This window comes from Anthonomus grandis, chromosome 16 (assembly GCF_022605725.1).
Source record: "Anthonomus grandis grandis chromosome 16, icAntGran1.3, whole genome shotgun sequence".
NCBI classification, from domain to species: domain Eukaryota; kingdom Metazoa; phylum Arthropoda; class Insecta; order Coleoptera; family Curculionidae; genus Anthonomus; species Anthonomus grandis.
The window spans coordinates 10,676,505-10,693,336 of record NC_065561.1 but is presented as its reverse complement, the minus strand read 5'-3'; the positions used below and the strand labels follow the sequence as shown (position 1 = coordinate 10,693,336).

The 16,832-nt window shown below is 30.8% G+C and overlaps 1 protein-coding gene across 1 annotated transcript in view; it reads left to right on the top strand.

Moving 5' to 3' along the window:
* Positions 1-16,832, top strand: part of LOC126745784 (trissin receptor-like) — a 66,831-nt gene that overhangs the window by 10,744 nt on the left and 39,255 nt on the right. The window contains exons 2-3 of the mRNA XM_050453777.1: positions 9,551-9,695; positions 10,290-10,449. Coding sequence (XP_050309734.1) covers positions 9,551-9,695; positions 10,290-10,449 — 305 coding nt within the window. The remainder of the gene's footprint in view (positions 1-9,550; positions 9,696-10,289; positions 10,450-16,832) is intronic.

The window sequence follows — 16,832 nt, the reverse complement described above, 5'->3', positions numbered from 1 at the left end:
ATTTAATTAGTCTACATAAATACGCAGAAAATCATAATCTTAAGCTTAATGCCACAAAATCTAAAATTCTTATTATGTGCTCCAACTTTAATATAAGGCAAAGGCTCGAACACAACTTATCCTTAAATCCTATATCTATTGATAATACTTCAATTCCTGTTGTTTCCGAGGCAAAAAATTTAGGCGTTATATTTGACAGCTCTTTTGAATTACACATAAAAAATAAAACGAAAACTGCTTATTTACGTTTAAAAAAACTTTTTAAGTTTAAGCGAAATTTATCGGCAAAACAAAAGTACTTATTGTGCGATAGTCTTATTTTGTCATTGTTTGATTATGGTGACGTAGTCTATGGAAATTCTTTATCTTAACAAAATAAAAAAATTATACAAAAAGTCCAAAATTCCTGTATGAGATTCTCTTATAGTATCCCCTACAGAAACCATATATCGCCTTATCTCAATAATAATAAAATATTAAATATGAACAATAGAAGAAAGCTACATATGTATAATTTTGTATATCGCATAGTAAATAATAATCAACCATTTAATTTAAGAAGTCAGTTTCAAGAATTCGAACATTCGTTTTTATCGTACCATTGCATAGAAGCGCAGCATTTCAACGTTCTTTTAAGTATGTAGCTGTTCAAATGTGGAATGGCTTAAACAATGACATAAAGCAAATGCCCTTGGGAGCTTTCTCTGGTCAAATAAAATCTAAACTACTTATGGAACAAATAATTGGCAATTAATTCAAGTAGGGTGATATATAAAATGTGATAATGCGTATAATAACATAATACAAGAAATAGTAACATGTAACAGAAGATATACATGTGTATATAATATGCTAATTTTCAGTGGAATGTTCGGAGATTATATTTTAAAATCCCGTTTTTAGTTTTATTCTTTCTTTTTCCGCAACATACATACGTATATTTTTTAATAGTCTAGGCCGATGCACGCATCTTGGGGTTATTTTTTGGGGTCTTTTTTCGCCTCGTCTGTCCTCTCTCCTTGCGCTCGTCCGTTGTCGCACTGCCGCTGCCTGTCTTAAAATCTTAGGTTAATTAATTCTATATCTTACTTTGCATTCCTATATAAAAACGTTATTTTTATTTTTGTAAAATTGTTTCTGTAAATTGTAAAGGGCTTTTTCATCCCTTCTTGGCTTGTGCTATCAAGGGAAAACGGTTTTATAATCGAGAGAATAGTCCTATTTGTCAATGTATTTTTTTTTTCTTTGTAATTTTTATTGACCTATAAAACTGTACATTTTGACAAATAAACCATTTTTGATTTGATTGATTTGACTTAAACCTTTTCAGACTAATTTTTAAATTTTCCTTAAAATATTCGTCAATAGTAAAAACAAAAAAGATTTTTTTAATGTTTCTATTCGGCTTTTTCAGAGTTATACATTTGCACACTTATTGCCTTAAAAAAAGGATAAATATGATAAATTGCTTTTCTAAACTGAGATTTTTATTCACTACTCTGTGCTCTACTTTGGTGCCAATATCACTTTTATCTATCCATAAATTTATCTGTGTCAACTTACTTCCCTGTTTACTCTCTTCAGTGATAACATAAAAGTCCCTTATATTGCTAATGTGTAACCGGTTATAGAGATAAGGACAGCACGAGCATACGTTAAGAGTGGGTTTTAACATAATCGTTTTCTGCTGAATGCTGATAATGTACGCCAATATTTAGATTGAAAAACATTTCACAATTTGAGAACTTTGATCCGCTAACTAATATTCTGATTTGGGATTTGTTTATAAAAAAATGATTACCCAGTGTACCTCAGTTGACATTCGACAAATAGCATATTTTTCTGTTTGATACTCACCTTTCATATCCAATTTTATCTTAAGGACACTCAGCTCAGATGCACCGAATATTAAAACTTAAATAAAATTAATTATAGATGACTGCAGGAATGTAGAGGTGAATGTATTCATACAGACATTTCGTGCCATATATTCACATACGCGACTACATTTGAAGCAGAATTAAAGCTGTCTCTCTACCTGTATCGTCTTATAGAAAAGGAGATAAAATGTTTTTAGTAAAGAGGGCGTTTAATTTATTTAAGGAATACTTTGCATTTAATTTCAACTTGATTTGAGCCTTTATGAAATATTTTATTGCTTTTATCAAATATTTTAACATTATTTTTAATATAAATTTTAATGTGAATTCTCAACATTAATTAGTAATAGACTTTAAGATATTTTTTTTTCTTCTACGATGTATTATATATGTTTTTGGAAAATACTTTCCTAATTTAAAATTTGTTATTAATGTTTAAAATCTATTGACTCTATATGGAGCAAATGTATTCCGATATATCAGTACATGTTATATAGGTTTCTATAGCCTGCACTCTGAAGTTCTTTGATAATATTTTAATTTTCAAATAGCATAATGTAGCTAAGAACCCTGCTATAAATTAGATATAAATAGGATAACATTAAAAAAAAATACATAATTTACATAAAGGATAAAGAATATTTTTAAATCAATTATCAGACAATATGAAAACTCTAACTGGCTGCATGGCTAAATGACACATGCCCAAAAAAAAAAACTAAATGGCATTGCAGCAATAAAACATAAATTACGCAACTTTGCCTTAATTTAACTGACCATATTATGTATATCTTTTACCATCAACCTTCAATTTGGACATTCTGTACAAATACATTTTTAAACGTTCAATTGGGTTTAGGGAAATCATTTTTTATGCTGCTTCTAGATATTCTGACAAATTGTTCGCGCTTGCGCAGTTAAAAATCAGAAAACATAGTTTAGTATGTTTTCTGATTTTTGAAACTTTTATTTTCTGAGACTATTACAAATCCATAGAAGAATGTAGATTTGTGGTAAATACTAACTTTTATACACAAACTTAAGCAAATATAACAAGTTCAACCTCAAAAGAAAAATAAAAATCTTCTTAAAAATAAAGGGCATTTCTTGCAAAAATGATTACTGTAGGGAGGCAGACCTTTTTAACACGTTGGCTACCAACGGGGTATTTTGAAAGTCTTCTCTTATGTACCATACGTATCACCGGTGATATTTTGCAGGTTGATGCTTAACCCTGGAATGCTACTTGGGGTACATTTGTACCCCATCATTAATCATATATCAAACTAAATGGAAGTGGGCGGGGGAACGAACGCCGACGTCTTATTAGTTTCAAGACGCGGCAAGTCAGTTCGCGTGCGACAATTGACATTGGCACACGGTTTTTTTTTTCGAGATTTGTGATATTTGGGGTTAGCGCGTACCCCAGTGTAGCAGTTTAGGGTAAATATACTCTGTGATTATTTCGCTTCTCAGTAGATTTTGGTGATTATTCTTATATGAGTAAGTATCTTTTTTTTGAAAAATATTTCTAAAAAATGTCTATAATACTTTGAAAATATTTAAGTTTTTTTTTTAAGTTATTATATTTTTCTTTGATTTTTAAGTTATTATTGATTTTCTTTGTTAGGCTGCACGAATAATGGGTGGGCAGAAAAAATTCTTCGACTTAACAAGGCCTGAAGATGTCGGAGAAATTCATCGCATTCTCTTTGAATCTGATTCAGACAGTTTTTCGGATGACAGCGAGGAGGAAGATGCCGTTATACCTGATTTTAGAGAGGAGCCAGAAGAGGATGAAATACGCGTCAATCAAATCAATCTTAATTCTTTTATTGCACCAGAACAGACTCAGGATACCTTTCTATCTGATACAGATTCGGAAGATGACAATATACCATTGGCAGAAATACAGGCGATCAACAGAGATATGGTGGAAATTTTACCAGTGCCTACCAAATTAAGGGGTAAAAATGGGTTTATGTGGTCAGGTAAAAAAGACGCAATTCATCGTACACCAAAACGAATTCAAAACATCGGGAACTGAACCTTGGAAATTATGTTTCACTCAAGAAAATCTCGATAAAATTACCCAATATACTAATAACGAGATCCAAGTTCAACGATTGAAATATTCAAATTAGAACGATGACCAAGATACTGATGCACCTGTTATTACGCCAGTAGGTAAGAGACCCTCTTGGACTAAGGATACAAACAGCATTGAACTCCAAGCACTTTTCGGGCTATTTTATTATGCCGGTGTTATGAAAATGGCAGGAGTTTTGACCAAGGAACTATTTGATAAAGACACAGGAATTCCAATATTCCGTGCTACCATGCCCGAGGCACGTTTCAGGTTTTTGATAAACTGTCTTCGCTTTGATGATAAGCAGTCCAGAGCTGAAAGAAAAGACACTGATAAGCTTGCAGCTTTTCGAGAGGTATTTGAGAGGTCAATCGTTAAAATGAGAAACCTATATACTCCTTCAGAATATATTACAATTGATGAACAATTGGTTGGTTTTAGAGGGCGATGTCCTTTTAAAATGTACATCCCTTCAAAGCCCAATAAATATGGAATCAAAATTGTGTTGTCCTATGATGCCAAAACAGCTTTTGCACTTGATGCTGAAATTTATATAGGAAAAGGTTCCACACCAACTGATGTTCCTGTAGCTCAGTATTACTGTAATAAGCTAACCAGTTCTGTCCAAGGAACAAATAGGAACTTGACCATGGATAACTGGTTTACTTCTATTGAGACCGCGAAACATCTTTTGGAGAGGAAAATTACCATTGTTGGTGTTAGAGCCAGTAAATAGTTTTAGAAAACAATTTGTGTGACATTTCATAGAATAAGAGAAATTTCAGTTTAAGATGCAATGCACATGTTTTTCCCAATCCTCTTCAAAAGTGCAAGTTTATGATTTTATTGATGGTATAACGGGCGGTCTTGTGATCCCTTGTCTATTAATTTATGACCGAAGACACGTATTTCACAGGGGCTCAGTCGAATGGCCTTTGAAGCACGTTTTGGGTTAGATAAATGTGTTTTGCTCTTGAGAAAATTGAATTCCAACTTTTAGTATCGTTACGGTTTCGGCAGGCAGCGAAAGCCAATATTTTTCTCGACGGGTTCTTTTTCGAATTTCGAGGCTTTGCTTGCTGAATATTTAACTTACCATTAATTATTATCTATCTTTTTTGTTGAATATACTTTTCAACGTTACTTGTTTTCCTAATTTGGTCAGTTTAAGAAATTAAAGGATTGTGTTTAGAAAAACTGCCTTTTATTTCAACCGAACCGACGTGTTGCTGAGACGGGTAGTTTTAGTGATGCGACAGTTGGTACTGTGAGAAGAAATAAAAAAGAAATTCCTGAGTCGTTTTTGGAACTCAAAGAAAGGAATCAAAATTCTGCCATGATTTGCTACAGTGGACATCTGACACTGTTATCATACTGTCCACTCAAGAGTGCTAAAAAAGCAGTAATTATGCTTTCGACAATGCACGAAAAAGGTGATGAGCCATTTACGACCAAGTTACCAGAAATTATTCAATTTTATAATTCTACAAAAGGAGGAGTGGATACTTTAGACCAGTTGTGCCACACTTATTCTACTGGTAGAACTGGTTGGATATTCTGGGATATAATTCAATTATTTTTTTTGCGTGGCTCTAGTGAAGTGAATAAAGAAATTGTAAAGCACAGGAGAGAATACCTCAAGAAGCTTGCCCTTGACCTGGTCAGACCACACATGATGAGTCGTTTGGAAGCTCCAACTTTGAGGCGCGAACTCCGTGAAACTATATGTAGAGTCCTCAAGATAACCTACAACAAGGCTTACAACAACAGTGGGTAGGTATGTGCTAGTATTGTCCCAGAAAGAAGGATCGAAAATCGAGAGTAAGCTGTGCTGTATGCAAAAAGTTCGTGTGTTTGCAACATCAAAAAAAAAAAATGCTCAGTGTGTGCCGCATGAACATTTTATTATGGATGTGCGTTAAAAGTGTTCTTAGAGACTCAATTTAAGTTATTATTTTTCTATAGGTGAATAAATTTTTCGTTTTTCTAAAATACGACGTGTTTTATTTGGGGTACGGTTGTACCCTACACAGGGGTACAACCGTACAAACCGCAGATGCAGAGTCGGAAATAAGTGTAGCATTCCAGGGTTAAGGGTGGTCTAAAACGTTTGGGATTTAAAAGCAAGATATTTTGCCTGGGTAACGGGCTATAAATGAACCGAGTTAACCAATTTATAAGTGGTTATCACCGGTGATACACATTAGCAAGGTTATGCAAATAAAAAGTAAAATAAACATTTTTTTATATTTTATTACAAGTAACACATTATAATTACCAAATATGTTGTAAAAACACATAAAAACTAGGTAATTTCTTAATGTTTTTCCTGATAGCAACTTAAGCAAAGGGCAGGGGTATTTAAAGACTCATTACAAAATGTAGACACTAGTTTCGTTTTTTCACACGCTAATTTTGATTTGAAATTAGATATAAAATAAGGGCATTAACAACCGATGTTCCAAATAAGAATTCAAATGCCACTTTGTAGTACCATCTTATAGACCGACGAAGTACTGAGAAGTGAGAGGCCATCTGATCAGAAAAATCAATGCTCATTTTAAATTTGTTATAAAACACAATGGCCTCTGGCTTGTTAATATTTTCGCCCTTGCAATTTTTTTTATTTGTGTTTATTATATTGAGTGTATGTCTTGTCTGATCTTTTATCCTTCCAATTACCAACAACTTTTCCATTATTTTCTTTTTCTTTAATTTGTCCTTTTTTCATTTTTTTCTCATCTAAAATATCTTTAGGTACTCCTTTGACGTATTTCCGTAGTGTTCCAAGACTGTGAGTTTTTATATCCAGTAAAATGTCTGTCAACTCTAGGTTATTATAGTAGTTATCAGTTACTAGTGTTCGGCCGGTATCAAGGTAATCTCTCATTAAATTTAATACAACTCTATTGCTACTGCGTCCTGCTGTCGCTGTATCACTTTTTCCTTTATAAATCTCTGCTTCATATGTATATCCACTCTCATCACACAACATAATACAAAATAATATTTTAACTCCATATGTTGATGCCTTTCCTGGATTACTCGTATACGGCATAAACAACAATCGGCCTCTGAAAGGCATCATTGATTCATTAATTGAAACTACTTCCCCGGGTACTTTTAATTGCTTATATTTGTGTATTAACTGATCTATAAGAGGTTTAATTTTGTGGAGGTGATCTTTTTTATTTGCTGTTTCATTATCGGAAAAATTAATAAACCGTAAAATATCTTGAAACCTCTTTCTTGACATAATATGATGCACAAAACAATGTCTATAAATAAATTTTCGCGACCAATAGTGTGAAATTTTTGGAAATTTTGCTAGTCCCATATATAGTAATACTGCAAAAAAAATTCCATTTCTTGGAAAGAAAGATCCTTCCATTTTTTCATTTTCCACCTTCTTGCATTTTTATTTGTTTCCAATAACATTAACTCTATAATGTCTGAATCTACAATTAGTCCAAACACATCAATGGGTCGTAAGTTAGTTGGTACACTTATTTTTTTTGCATCGGTAAAAGAAAGTTTTTTTAAAGACGTTCCATCTACTTGATGTCAGAATAAGATTGTGCTCGGGTTGGTCGGTTCAATATTATCTTTGTTTCTCTCTAATTCAGGTTCGTCTATTTCAGAGTTTGTGTCTGATTCAGAGGTCGGTTCATATTCCGACTCAGAGAGCACGTATTTACTGCTATTTTTAGACTGATTCTTTTTAGACTTTTTTTCTTGTATAACTCTAATATTTCGAGATATACTAGGAATTTGATCTGGAATGATAAAAAATATTGTTATAAAAACTTTTTGGTGCGGTACAAGAGCAACTCATTCGTACGAGTCACCGGTGATACGTATGGTAGTCAACGTGTTAATATAAATTGTGACTTATGCAAAAAATGTGCTGGGAAAAAAATTAACAGCAAACCAATGAGGTATGGGTTATTTTATAAATCACCCGAATTTATATTTTTGCTGTAAATATACAAATTGCATGCTTAGTTTTAACTTTTAGAGCCCTTTTAAATGATCGAACTTCAGAAAAATGTCGATTCAACATCCACAAAGATGGCAAACATGAAGAGTGAACATAGAAATATGAACAAACAAATGCAGAAACCTAAAACTACAGTGAGAAATGAGAATGTGAACTACAAAGATCTAATAAATTAACTAAAAGCTAGCATTACAAGCAGTATTAATACACAATCCAAGATCATTGGAGTCAAGGTTAAAAGTATCATATATATTATGCAAAACTCCATGAGCAATGCTGTGAAGGAGTTAGTAAATAATTTGAATGAAATAAGGTTAGAGCCAAGCAATAAGGAAAAAGTCTCGAAAAAAGAGAAACAGCGTACAAAGACACACAGCTAGAAGTATATACAGCTAATCAAATAGCAAGCTTTATTAACCTGTGCAACAAGAATTTGAATATAAGTAATCGCACTATAATAATATAATGACTATTGGTCATTATATTATATGGAAGGTAGGAATTATTGAATTCTGTTTCTATAAGGACAAATGTATAGGAATACATGGTAAATAGGAGGATTGTATCTTGCTTGTTATACATATTGCTTAAGTGATACTATTTTTTAACAAAAACTGGAGGAAATCTTTGATGATTATTTTACTTAAGGAAACTCTGTTAGGTTAGGTGATATTTATCTAGATTTAAATATATTTAGTTTGCATGAAGATTATTTTTATACAAAAAGACTCAAAGACCTATTACAAATATATGGAATAGAAAAAAAGTTAAAGGAGTATACAGGAATAACCTTAAATGGCAAATCATTCATTTGTCATATATTTGCAAAAACAGATTCATTGCAGATTATAGTACATCATGTACCTGATGAAGACAGTTGATTGTTGGTATAAGGATAAAAATATATATATGTCAATAGCAGAAATGAAAAAAAGGTTAAAATTACCAACAATAAATAAAAAGGGAATATTAAAATGCACGAGAAAGTGACTAAACAGGGTCTACACAAATATTAAAATCACATAATTACCACACTAGGATAATTGTTATGTCAACAAGAATTAAGAACAAAAGAAACGTTTCTTTATTAGGAAAACAAAACATCACTCTCAAAAGTTTAATGCAGATATAGACAATGATTGAAAATTATATTTATTTAGGACAAAATACTTTATTCTAGAATAATAAATATGAGTATCAAAAAACACAACAATAGGTTAGTCGTTATATTTTTTTAAGGAGAAGTCAACCAAAAAAACTCCTCTTCGTAATCCCTTACGTATTTTTTCCCTTTTTTTATCTTCCTTGAATTTCTGACTATCTTACCCTAAAGAAGCCAATTAGAAAAAACATATGTCGGAAAGTACCATCCTTATTTTTTCTGTTTTAGGGTCACGGAATCCCAACTAACTTATCCTTTTGTTATTTAACAGATCGTAGTAAAATTATTTTTTTTAAATTATTATCATACTAAATATTTTGAATTTTAACTGATAACTGGTTAACATTAAAAACAGTGCATTTTCAAATAATTAATAAAAACATTTTGTTGACATCATTATTTGTTTGTTTTTTTTTTAGGTAATCTTCTAGTTATTCTAGTGGTAAGCCTTAGTAGACGATTAAGGACAACTACGAACTTCTTCTTAGCAAATCTGGCTTTGGCCGATTTCTGTGTGGCAATTTTTTGCGTTTACCAAAACTTTCTGATTTATATTGTGGAAAGGTAATTAATTAAACGATAAAAATCTTTTCCGTTCCATTCCAAAGCCATTTTTCAATGTCATTAAATATTTTTTAGTTCTTTTATAGGATGCCAGAGTAAGTGCTTTTTTCCAATTACTAAAATTTAATTCACGTTTTTTATAGTCTGTTTAAATAGAATTAATTGGAAGACCCTGCTATAAACAATTTTTAAAGTAAATATTAGCCCATCAGCAATTTAATTAAATGTGGAGCTAGTTAATTTCAATATGGTTTCCTTTTTTTCCGAGAAAACCTGCGTTATTTAATTTTAATCAATCTTTAATGGCCTCTTACAGTTTCTAAAGATTGAATAATTAAATTTTACTTATGCTCTTTATATTTATATTTATACCTCACAGTTTTTTGTTGAATAAGACCTTAATTGATTAATGTTTTGGATGCTTAAAACAAAATTAAGTTACGTATTTCAACTATTACATAAAGAAGCCAAAATAACGTTATGAAGCACTTAATAATTTATTAACCTAATTAGATTTATTGTTCAATGTTCGTTTTATTATTTAATTCTAGGCTTTATATATTATATACTCATTTATTCGTTTTTTCCTTATAGTTGGATCTTGGGTGAATTTTTATGCAAGATGTATATTTTTATCCAATCATTGAGTAATTCAGCAAGTATAGTGATTTTGGTCGTAATATGTACAGAAAGATACTTTGCCATTTTATATCCGATAACATGCAAGCAAATATTGACGACAATCAGACTAAAGGTAAGTGCAATTATTTTTTAAAGCAAGATATATAAATATGAACAGAAGATAGTAAAAAGTATATACTATCCATTTAAGTTATGCATACAAAATTTATTGTATCAAGTGGTATATTTGCCACCAATCATCAATATTTCGCACATATTACAAAACCTCAATTTTATATAGTTTTATTATTTAAAATAAATATATAAAGATATTTATTACATAGTACTTGATAAAAAGATTGCTAAAAGCTGTAATATAAGATAATTAGTTTATTATTTTCCACACAATGTTATTTACGAAACATTTAGTTATTGAAAATTCGCTACGGACACAGTGGTGTCTATCATCAGGGGTAAAAGGTTTATGCCCTATGGTTTGATTCTATGTCAAAAAACTCTCTATTTATTAATATATTTTTTTATTTTATTATTTTTAATTTTATTTATTTACATTCTGTTGTTGACAAGGGTAATACTATTCGGTCCTTTTAAAAAATAGAATGTAAATAAATAAAATTAAAATTAATAAAATAAAAAAAAACAATGATAATAAATAAAGGGGTTTTTGACATGGAATTAAACTCTGGGGCGTACATCCAATACCAATTTTAAACCTTTTATCCCCTGATGATAGACACCAGTATGATCGAAACATGTAGGGATTTTAAATAACTAAATGTTTAATAAATAAGTGGAGGGAGACTGCAGGATTTTCATTTTACCTTAAGCTACGACTCCACTGCAAGTATGGACTATATCTTCACTACTTTAATTGTTTAAAAAACTGTTTTAAAATTTTAGTCGTTCTTAGATCAGAAACCTGTTTCAAATACACTTCTGCGTCTAAAGCTCTGAGCCCAAGTGTACTGTTTTTCTAGTAAGTGTCAAACATTTTAACCATTATCTAATCTCAAAATTTGTTGATCTGTTCTTTAACCGTGATCTTTGGACCACAACATTAATACCTTTTAACTCCATACTCATTATTGATTGATTGATCAATACCAGCAATGACAGTCATATCTGGTGGATGTTGTGATTATGTTGTTTTTGTGTGTTTCAGCAAAATCTTAACGTAGAGCAATGGCAGATCAGGACAAGGCTTGGATATATTTATCTAGCATTATTAATTAAAGCGGAAATTGCGTCATATGTGTGCATTCAGCAAGTGATAGAATATCAGTTCTTAATGTTGAACAAATTGAACAATGATATTGACTCATTACGCATCTTAATACTGGACTTAAAATCGAAGATTACTTCTTATAAAAGTTTACAAGAGCTTTTTAGATTAAACATACATTAGATATATTTTCAATCAGATTAATGCCGCCTACGAAGAGCAACGACATATCAATAAATTCATGGAACAAATAATTGAAGAAGTAGAATACTAACTGGACTGTATTACTAGTTTATCAAGCAAACATTTTTAAAACTCAGTTAGATAGAAATGATCAGTGCCTTCTCATAAATGAAGTACTTAACATTGGTGATATTACCAGTCGTAAGAATATCATTAAAACATAAAAATTTGACTAGTGGCTCCAAATGCTACAAGTGTGTATGCTATAGCAACAGATTTGTATTTATTGGTAAAGTTGACGAACACAGAGCTTTTTAAAGAAAAGATACTTTGCACTTGCAAGAACTTTTAATAAGTTTAGAAAACTTAACCTGCTTATATTTATCTTAACCTCCTAATATTATTATGATAAACACTAGGGCTATAGGATCTCATTTTTTTGATTCATACTTGTCGTGAGTTAGTTGTCGATCATAATATTGATCGTCTTTGTCACATCATATTTTGATCACATAAGCTTGACTAAAAGTAGACGTTCCGGTTTTGGCTTAAACTGATCGAGCTAAAGGAAGTGATGCAATTTATATCTGAAGTCAAAATTAATTCTTTCATCATTATTTTGATAATAGCACTAGCTGCACCATAGATCATAAGACTTAGCTACTTGAACCTGTAAGAACATAGCCAGGTAAAATAATTTTAGCAATTTAAGTAGTGTTGATAATTTGCGGAAGTAGTTTACTTTAAAGAGTATTGACCTGGCTGAAGGATTTGTGCCTTCTCTCATTTACTGCTGAACCTAGGCCTTTAGGTTATGCCAAATCTTTTTATCCTGTGCGTTGGGTAGCCAATTTCTACCGGCTGTTTTCCTTATATCATCTGAACATCTCTCATCGGTCTCAACTTCTTTTTGATTTTTCTGGGTTACAGTCTGCTTAGTAACTGTTCTCGAGGTTTTCTCGTGGTGTGTCCAGCCCATCTCTATTTTTGTTTTGCAACTCTGTCCATGATGTCTGTGACCTTTGTGTTATATCTAATATCTGTGTTTCTTATTCACTTCCTGTAATTAATGCCAAGCATTGACCCTTTTATAGCTCCCTAGTTATTTTAAGTTTTATTGCGTTTTTTCAGTTACTGCCACCGTCTCTGTTTCGTACAACAGTACCGATAGAATACAAGCTCTCCATACCAATCTCTTTAAACTAATTGGTGTTTTTTGATTTCTGAGTTCTTGATTTAACATTCTGTAGGTGGTCCGTCCAAGCTTAACCCGTCTTGTTATCGCGGCAGTTTGATTGCGCTTTCTTAGTTTGGTGATCTGTTTATTTAAAAATGTACTTGGCTGCCTGACATAATTTTTGGTTTATTGATTATTCATCTGTAGTTCTATGATCTTTGAGGCTCAAGCAAGATCGCGTCACCCGAGAATTGGTTTGTTCCATCTCCAAAAAACAAAATTGTTCAGGAGAGCCAATAGAAAGTTATTCATGAATTAATTTGACATATTTAGTTATTATGGTTCTTAAATATGCTTTTATAACAAGAATATATTTAACTAAATTAGTTTTCATATACAGCGTATGTATTAGTTAATATTTACCTTAGGAAATAAGCAAAACTTAGTTGGAGAACAACATTCGTAACAACCCTCTAGATATAGAATAAGAACATTACCGAGAAAAGGTGTTTAATACCAGCTTTGCATCAACTTTTTCTTTTAATTTTATATTTTATAGGTTATCAATAAATAAATAATTAAAAACTTGTTATAATATGTTTCATAATTCATTAAATAGTTAAACGCAATACAATCATGTAAAAAAAAAAGGTATTTTATCCTGAAATAATATTAACTTTATTCAATTAAAAATAGGTCGTACATTTTTACAGGTAAACATGAACATAATAACTACTTATCATGTAAACTTATCAGAAATAAACTGCATTGATTAATGAAATTAAAAATATAATGCTAAAGATTTTAAATTGGCAAATTCTAAACATTTTACTTAAAAACTAATTTTCTAATACTAAACTAAATAAACTATGTATTAACCTTAACAAGCTTTTATTTTTTATTCGGACCTTTTTTTTTAATTTGAAGTTTTTTAAAATCGTGTGTTCATAGTATTCTCTATCTTCTATAGCCATTGTATTTAGCATGGAATAGAGGTAGGACTTTTTCTCTTCAGAGAGGGAATTTGTCATTTTTAATGAAGGTGCATTGAAATTAAACTTATTTTGTGTTTTTTTTTACTATTAGGGCGTAGTTTTATATTGCACTGTAAATTGCACGTGTCATAATCAGATTCAAAGCTATGCCTATATTTAATGCAATAAATATTTTCTTTTTCGTAAATAATATTATTGATTTTTGTATAATATGGGATTGTATTATACTTTATATGTGAAAAATTTTTAGGAGCATAATTTTTATAATGTGAAGGAGTCATTTGCAATATTTTAAACTCCATTTTTCGTTGAGGTAATTTCGTTAACAATCTTATTAAAGAGAGTGGACTATGAATATCCAAATAACGCAAATGTTTTTCAATAACACTATGTGTGCAATCAACCTCCTGAAGGCTCCGCATCACGGCCATGCGAAAATATTATTTTAAGGGTTTAGAAATCCGGGTATAATTTGAAAACCGTTAGACTTTTTGACTCATTTTTTTTTTTTTTATGGATAAAGGATCAACACATGTCCGTAATTATATGAAAATCTGAGGATATGCCTAGAAATATATAAATTTGTTAATCAAACATTGTTAATATTTAAACGCCATTTAAGAGTAATTATAAATTTTAAATTAAGTTTAAACATAATTATAGACATCGACCAAACATTTGTCTAAAAGCTAGTCAAATTTAAAAAAAAAAGTTTTGCTGAAATATTCGCGGATTTCGAGAGCCTTACAAGTGCATTTTTACTAGCAGCGACGTGGCGGCCTCTGCTGATTATATGAGTACTTGATACTTGATGAGATGGGAGGTTTTCAGGTTTGTATTCTAAATATTTTATTTAAATTTAAATATAAGAGTCATATTGGAATCAGATCTATATGTTAGTAAAGGCATATTTGAATCAACTAGGTACCTACTATTTTTTAAGGAAAAAGTTGTGCTCGTGTTTTGATTAATCATTATGATTTTATGAAAATGGCAGTAAATTAATTTAATAAATGTATTAAATTAATTAATTGCGCTGAGAATAAAAATTCAGATTACTAAAGCCTATTAAATAAAATCAACACTATTATTAAAATAGCCTAAAAAATACAGGATTGTTATTATTTCAGCTTTCTATCAATCTCTCTTAAATTCCAAATTTCTTGGATGGTAAAAATTATATGAATTTAAGGGTTTTATTCTCTATTTGGCAATTCTTAAAAAGGAAGTGATTTGAATAAAAGGAACTTATTGTAGTGATTAGGAATATTTAGGAATGGAATAGTATACGGGGTGACAATTTAAAAACTTGAAATGACCATTTATATTAGGAAGGAAAAACTGGAATAAAAAAACGCTCAAAACAGTTTCTATAACACGAAGGGGGAACAAAAACGTAGATTCGTCCTTCATTTTTAATGTAACATAAAATAATATTATTTTTATGTTGAAGCGTGCGCAAGAGTATGTATATTTTTTTAAAATTAAAAAAGGGCTAAGTATGAGAATAAGCAATTGCGAATCTTAAGATCTTTTATATGAAAATGGAAAGGTTTGCTGTCTATAGATCACTTTAGATGGTCAAGGAGCTTTTTGTTAATTGACGATTGAAATAAAAAAAATATTGGAACGTAGCTCTTCCGGAATAAAGACATCTCAATACAAATTTGTATTTTGAAAAAGTATCTTTTTGAGTCCTACAGTTAAATGTTATTATTTCTGAATAAAAACAAAATTTGCATTATACTAAAATCGGAACACAGTTGTTTAATAGTTGATTAGGCAACTAACCTTACTGAACAGTTTTTAAATTTAAGGCAAATGCGGCGTTGCCTTGTTTTTGGAAAGAAACGCGTGAAGATTTTTAGTTTTATCCTCCCTCGTTTTGTAAAATCGCTGTCATCAATATTCTGTTTTGGTATTCGTACAAAAAAGATGCTCAACAATGCAAATATTTGTATTTGTATTGTTCGGCCGGTTTTTTGTAGGACCGGTAAAATTTATTTTCGGTGGAGGGAACTTTAGGAATTGATATTCTTGTCCCATTTCTTCTGCTTTGCGCTCTGTGATGGGGTAATCGGAGGAATGAGTTTTATCAAATATATAGAATAATAATGTAACACTATATTTAATATCTAGGTATTCCTTGGCGCCACATTTTATATAAATTACCAAACATTTTTCCCTAGTTGAGTCGATCTAAATTAACAAAACAATATTTGATCAAATAAATTTGTTTTTTTTATTTATTAGTACCAGATAAACCTAACCAGGACCCAACCCAACTATCATTTGAAAATATCTAGGTAGTTTGCCCCTCATAATCGTCTAAAAAGAAACCAGAGCTCTATTACACAACATACGCTCTATGTCTTAAAACACCCCGTATATTGTTTAATATTTTAATTAAATAAAATTCCCGAAATATATTTCCTGCTTTTTTTATTGGTTCTTCTCTACATGAACAATCCGCACGTCATGATTCTGCCAACATAGTGCTTTGGTGCGGATCGTACTTTTTTTTATTTCTTACCAAAGAGCAATGGTAATTTAACGGACATTAAAAATTATAATTATGAAAACATAAAACATTGTAATTACATATTTACTTACAATCTGTCCTTTTTTCGGACCTGGACGTTTTCTAACTGCATTTAACCTAAGTCGGCCTTTGAATCCTTTTCTTTTAGCATCCATATTTTACAAGTATTTCAAAAAAAATACTAATGAAAACACAGGAACACTTTTCAGTTTTTCAGTATGTAACCACCAAAATAAAATGCAAAAAATGATCGCAACGAAACCACACGGCTACATCCCGGAATTATCACGCACTAAACAAAAAAAAACCCAAAATGCATATATAATAGCAATATTAGGTAGTAATGCAGGTATATAATTATACTTGCATAACCTGC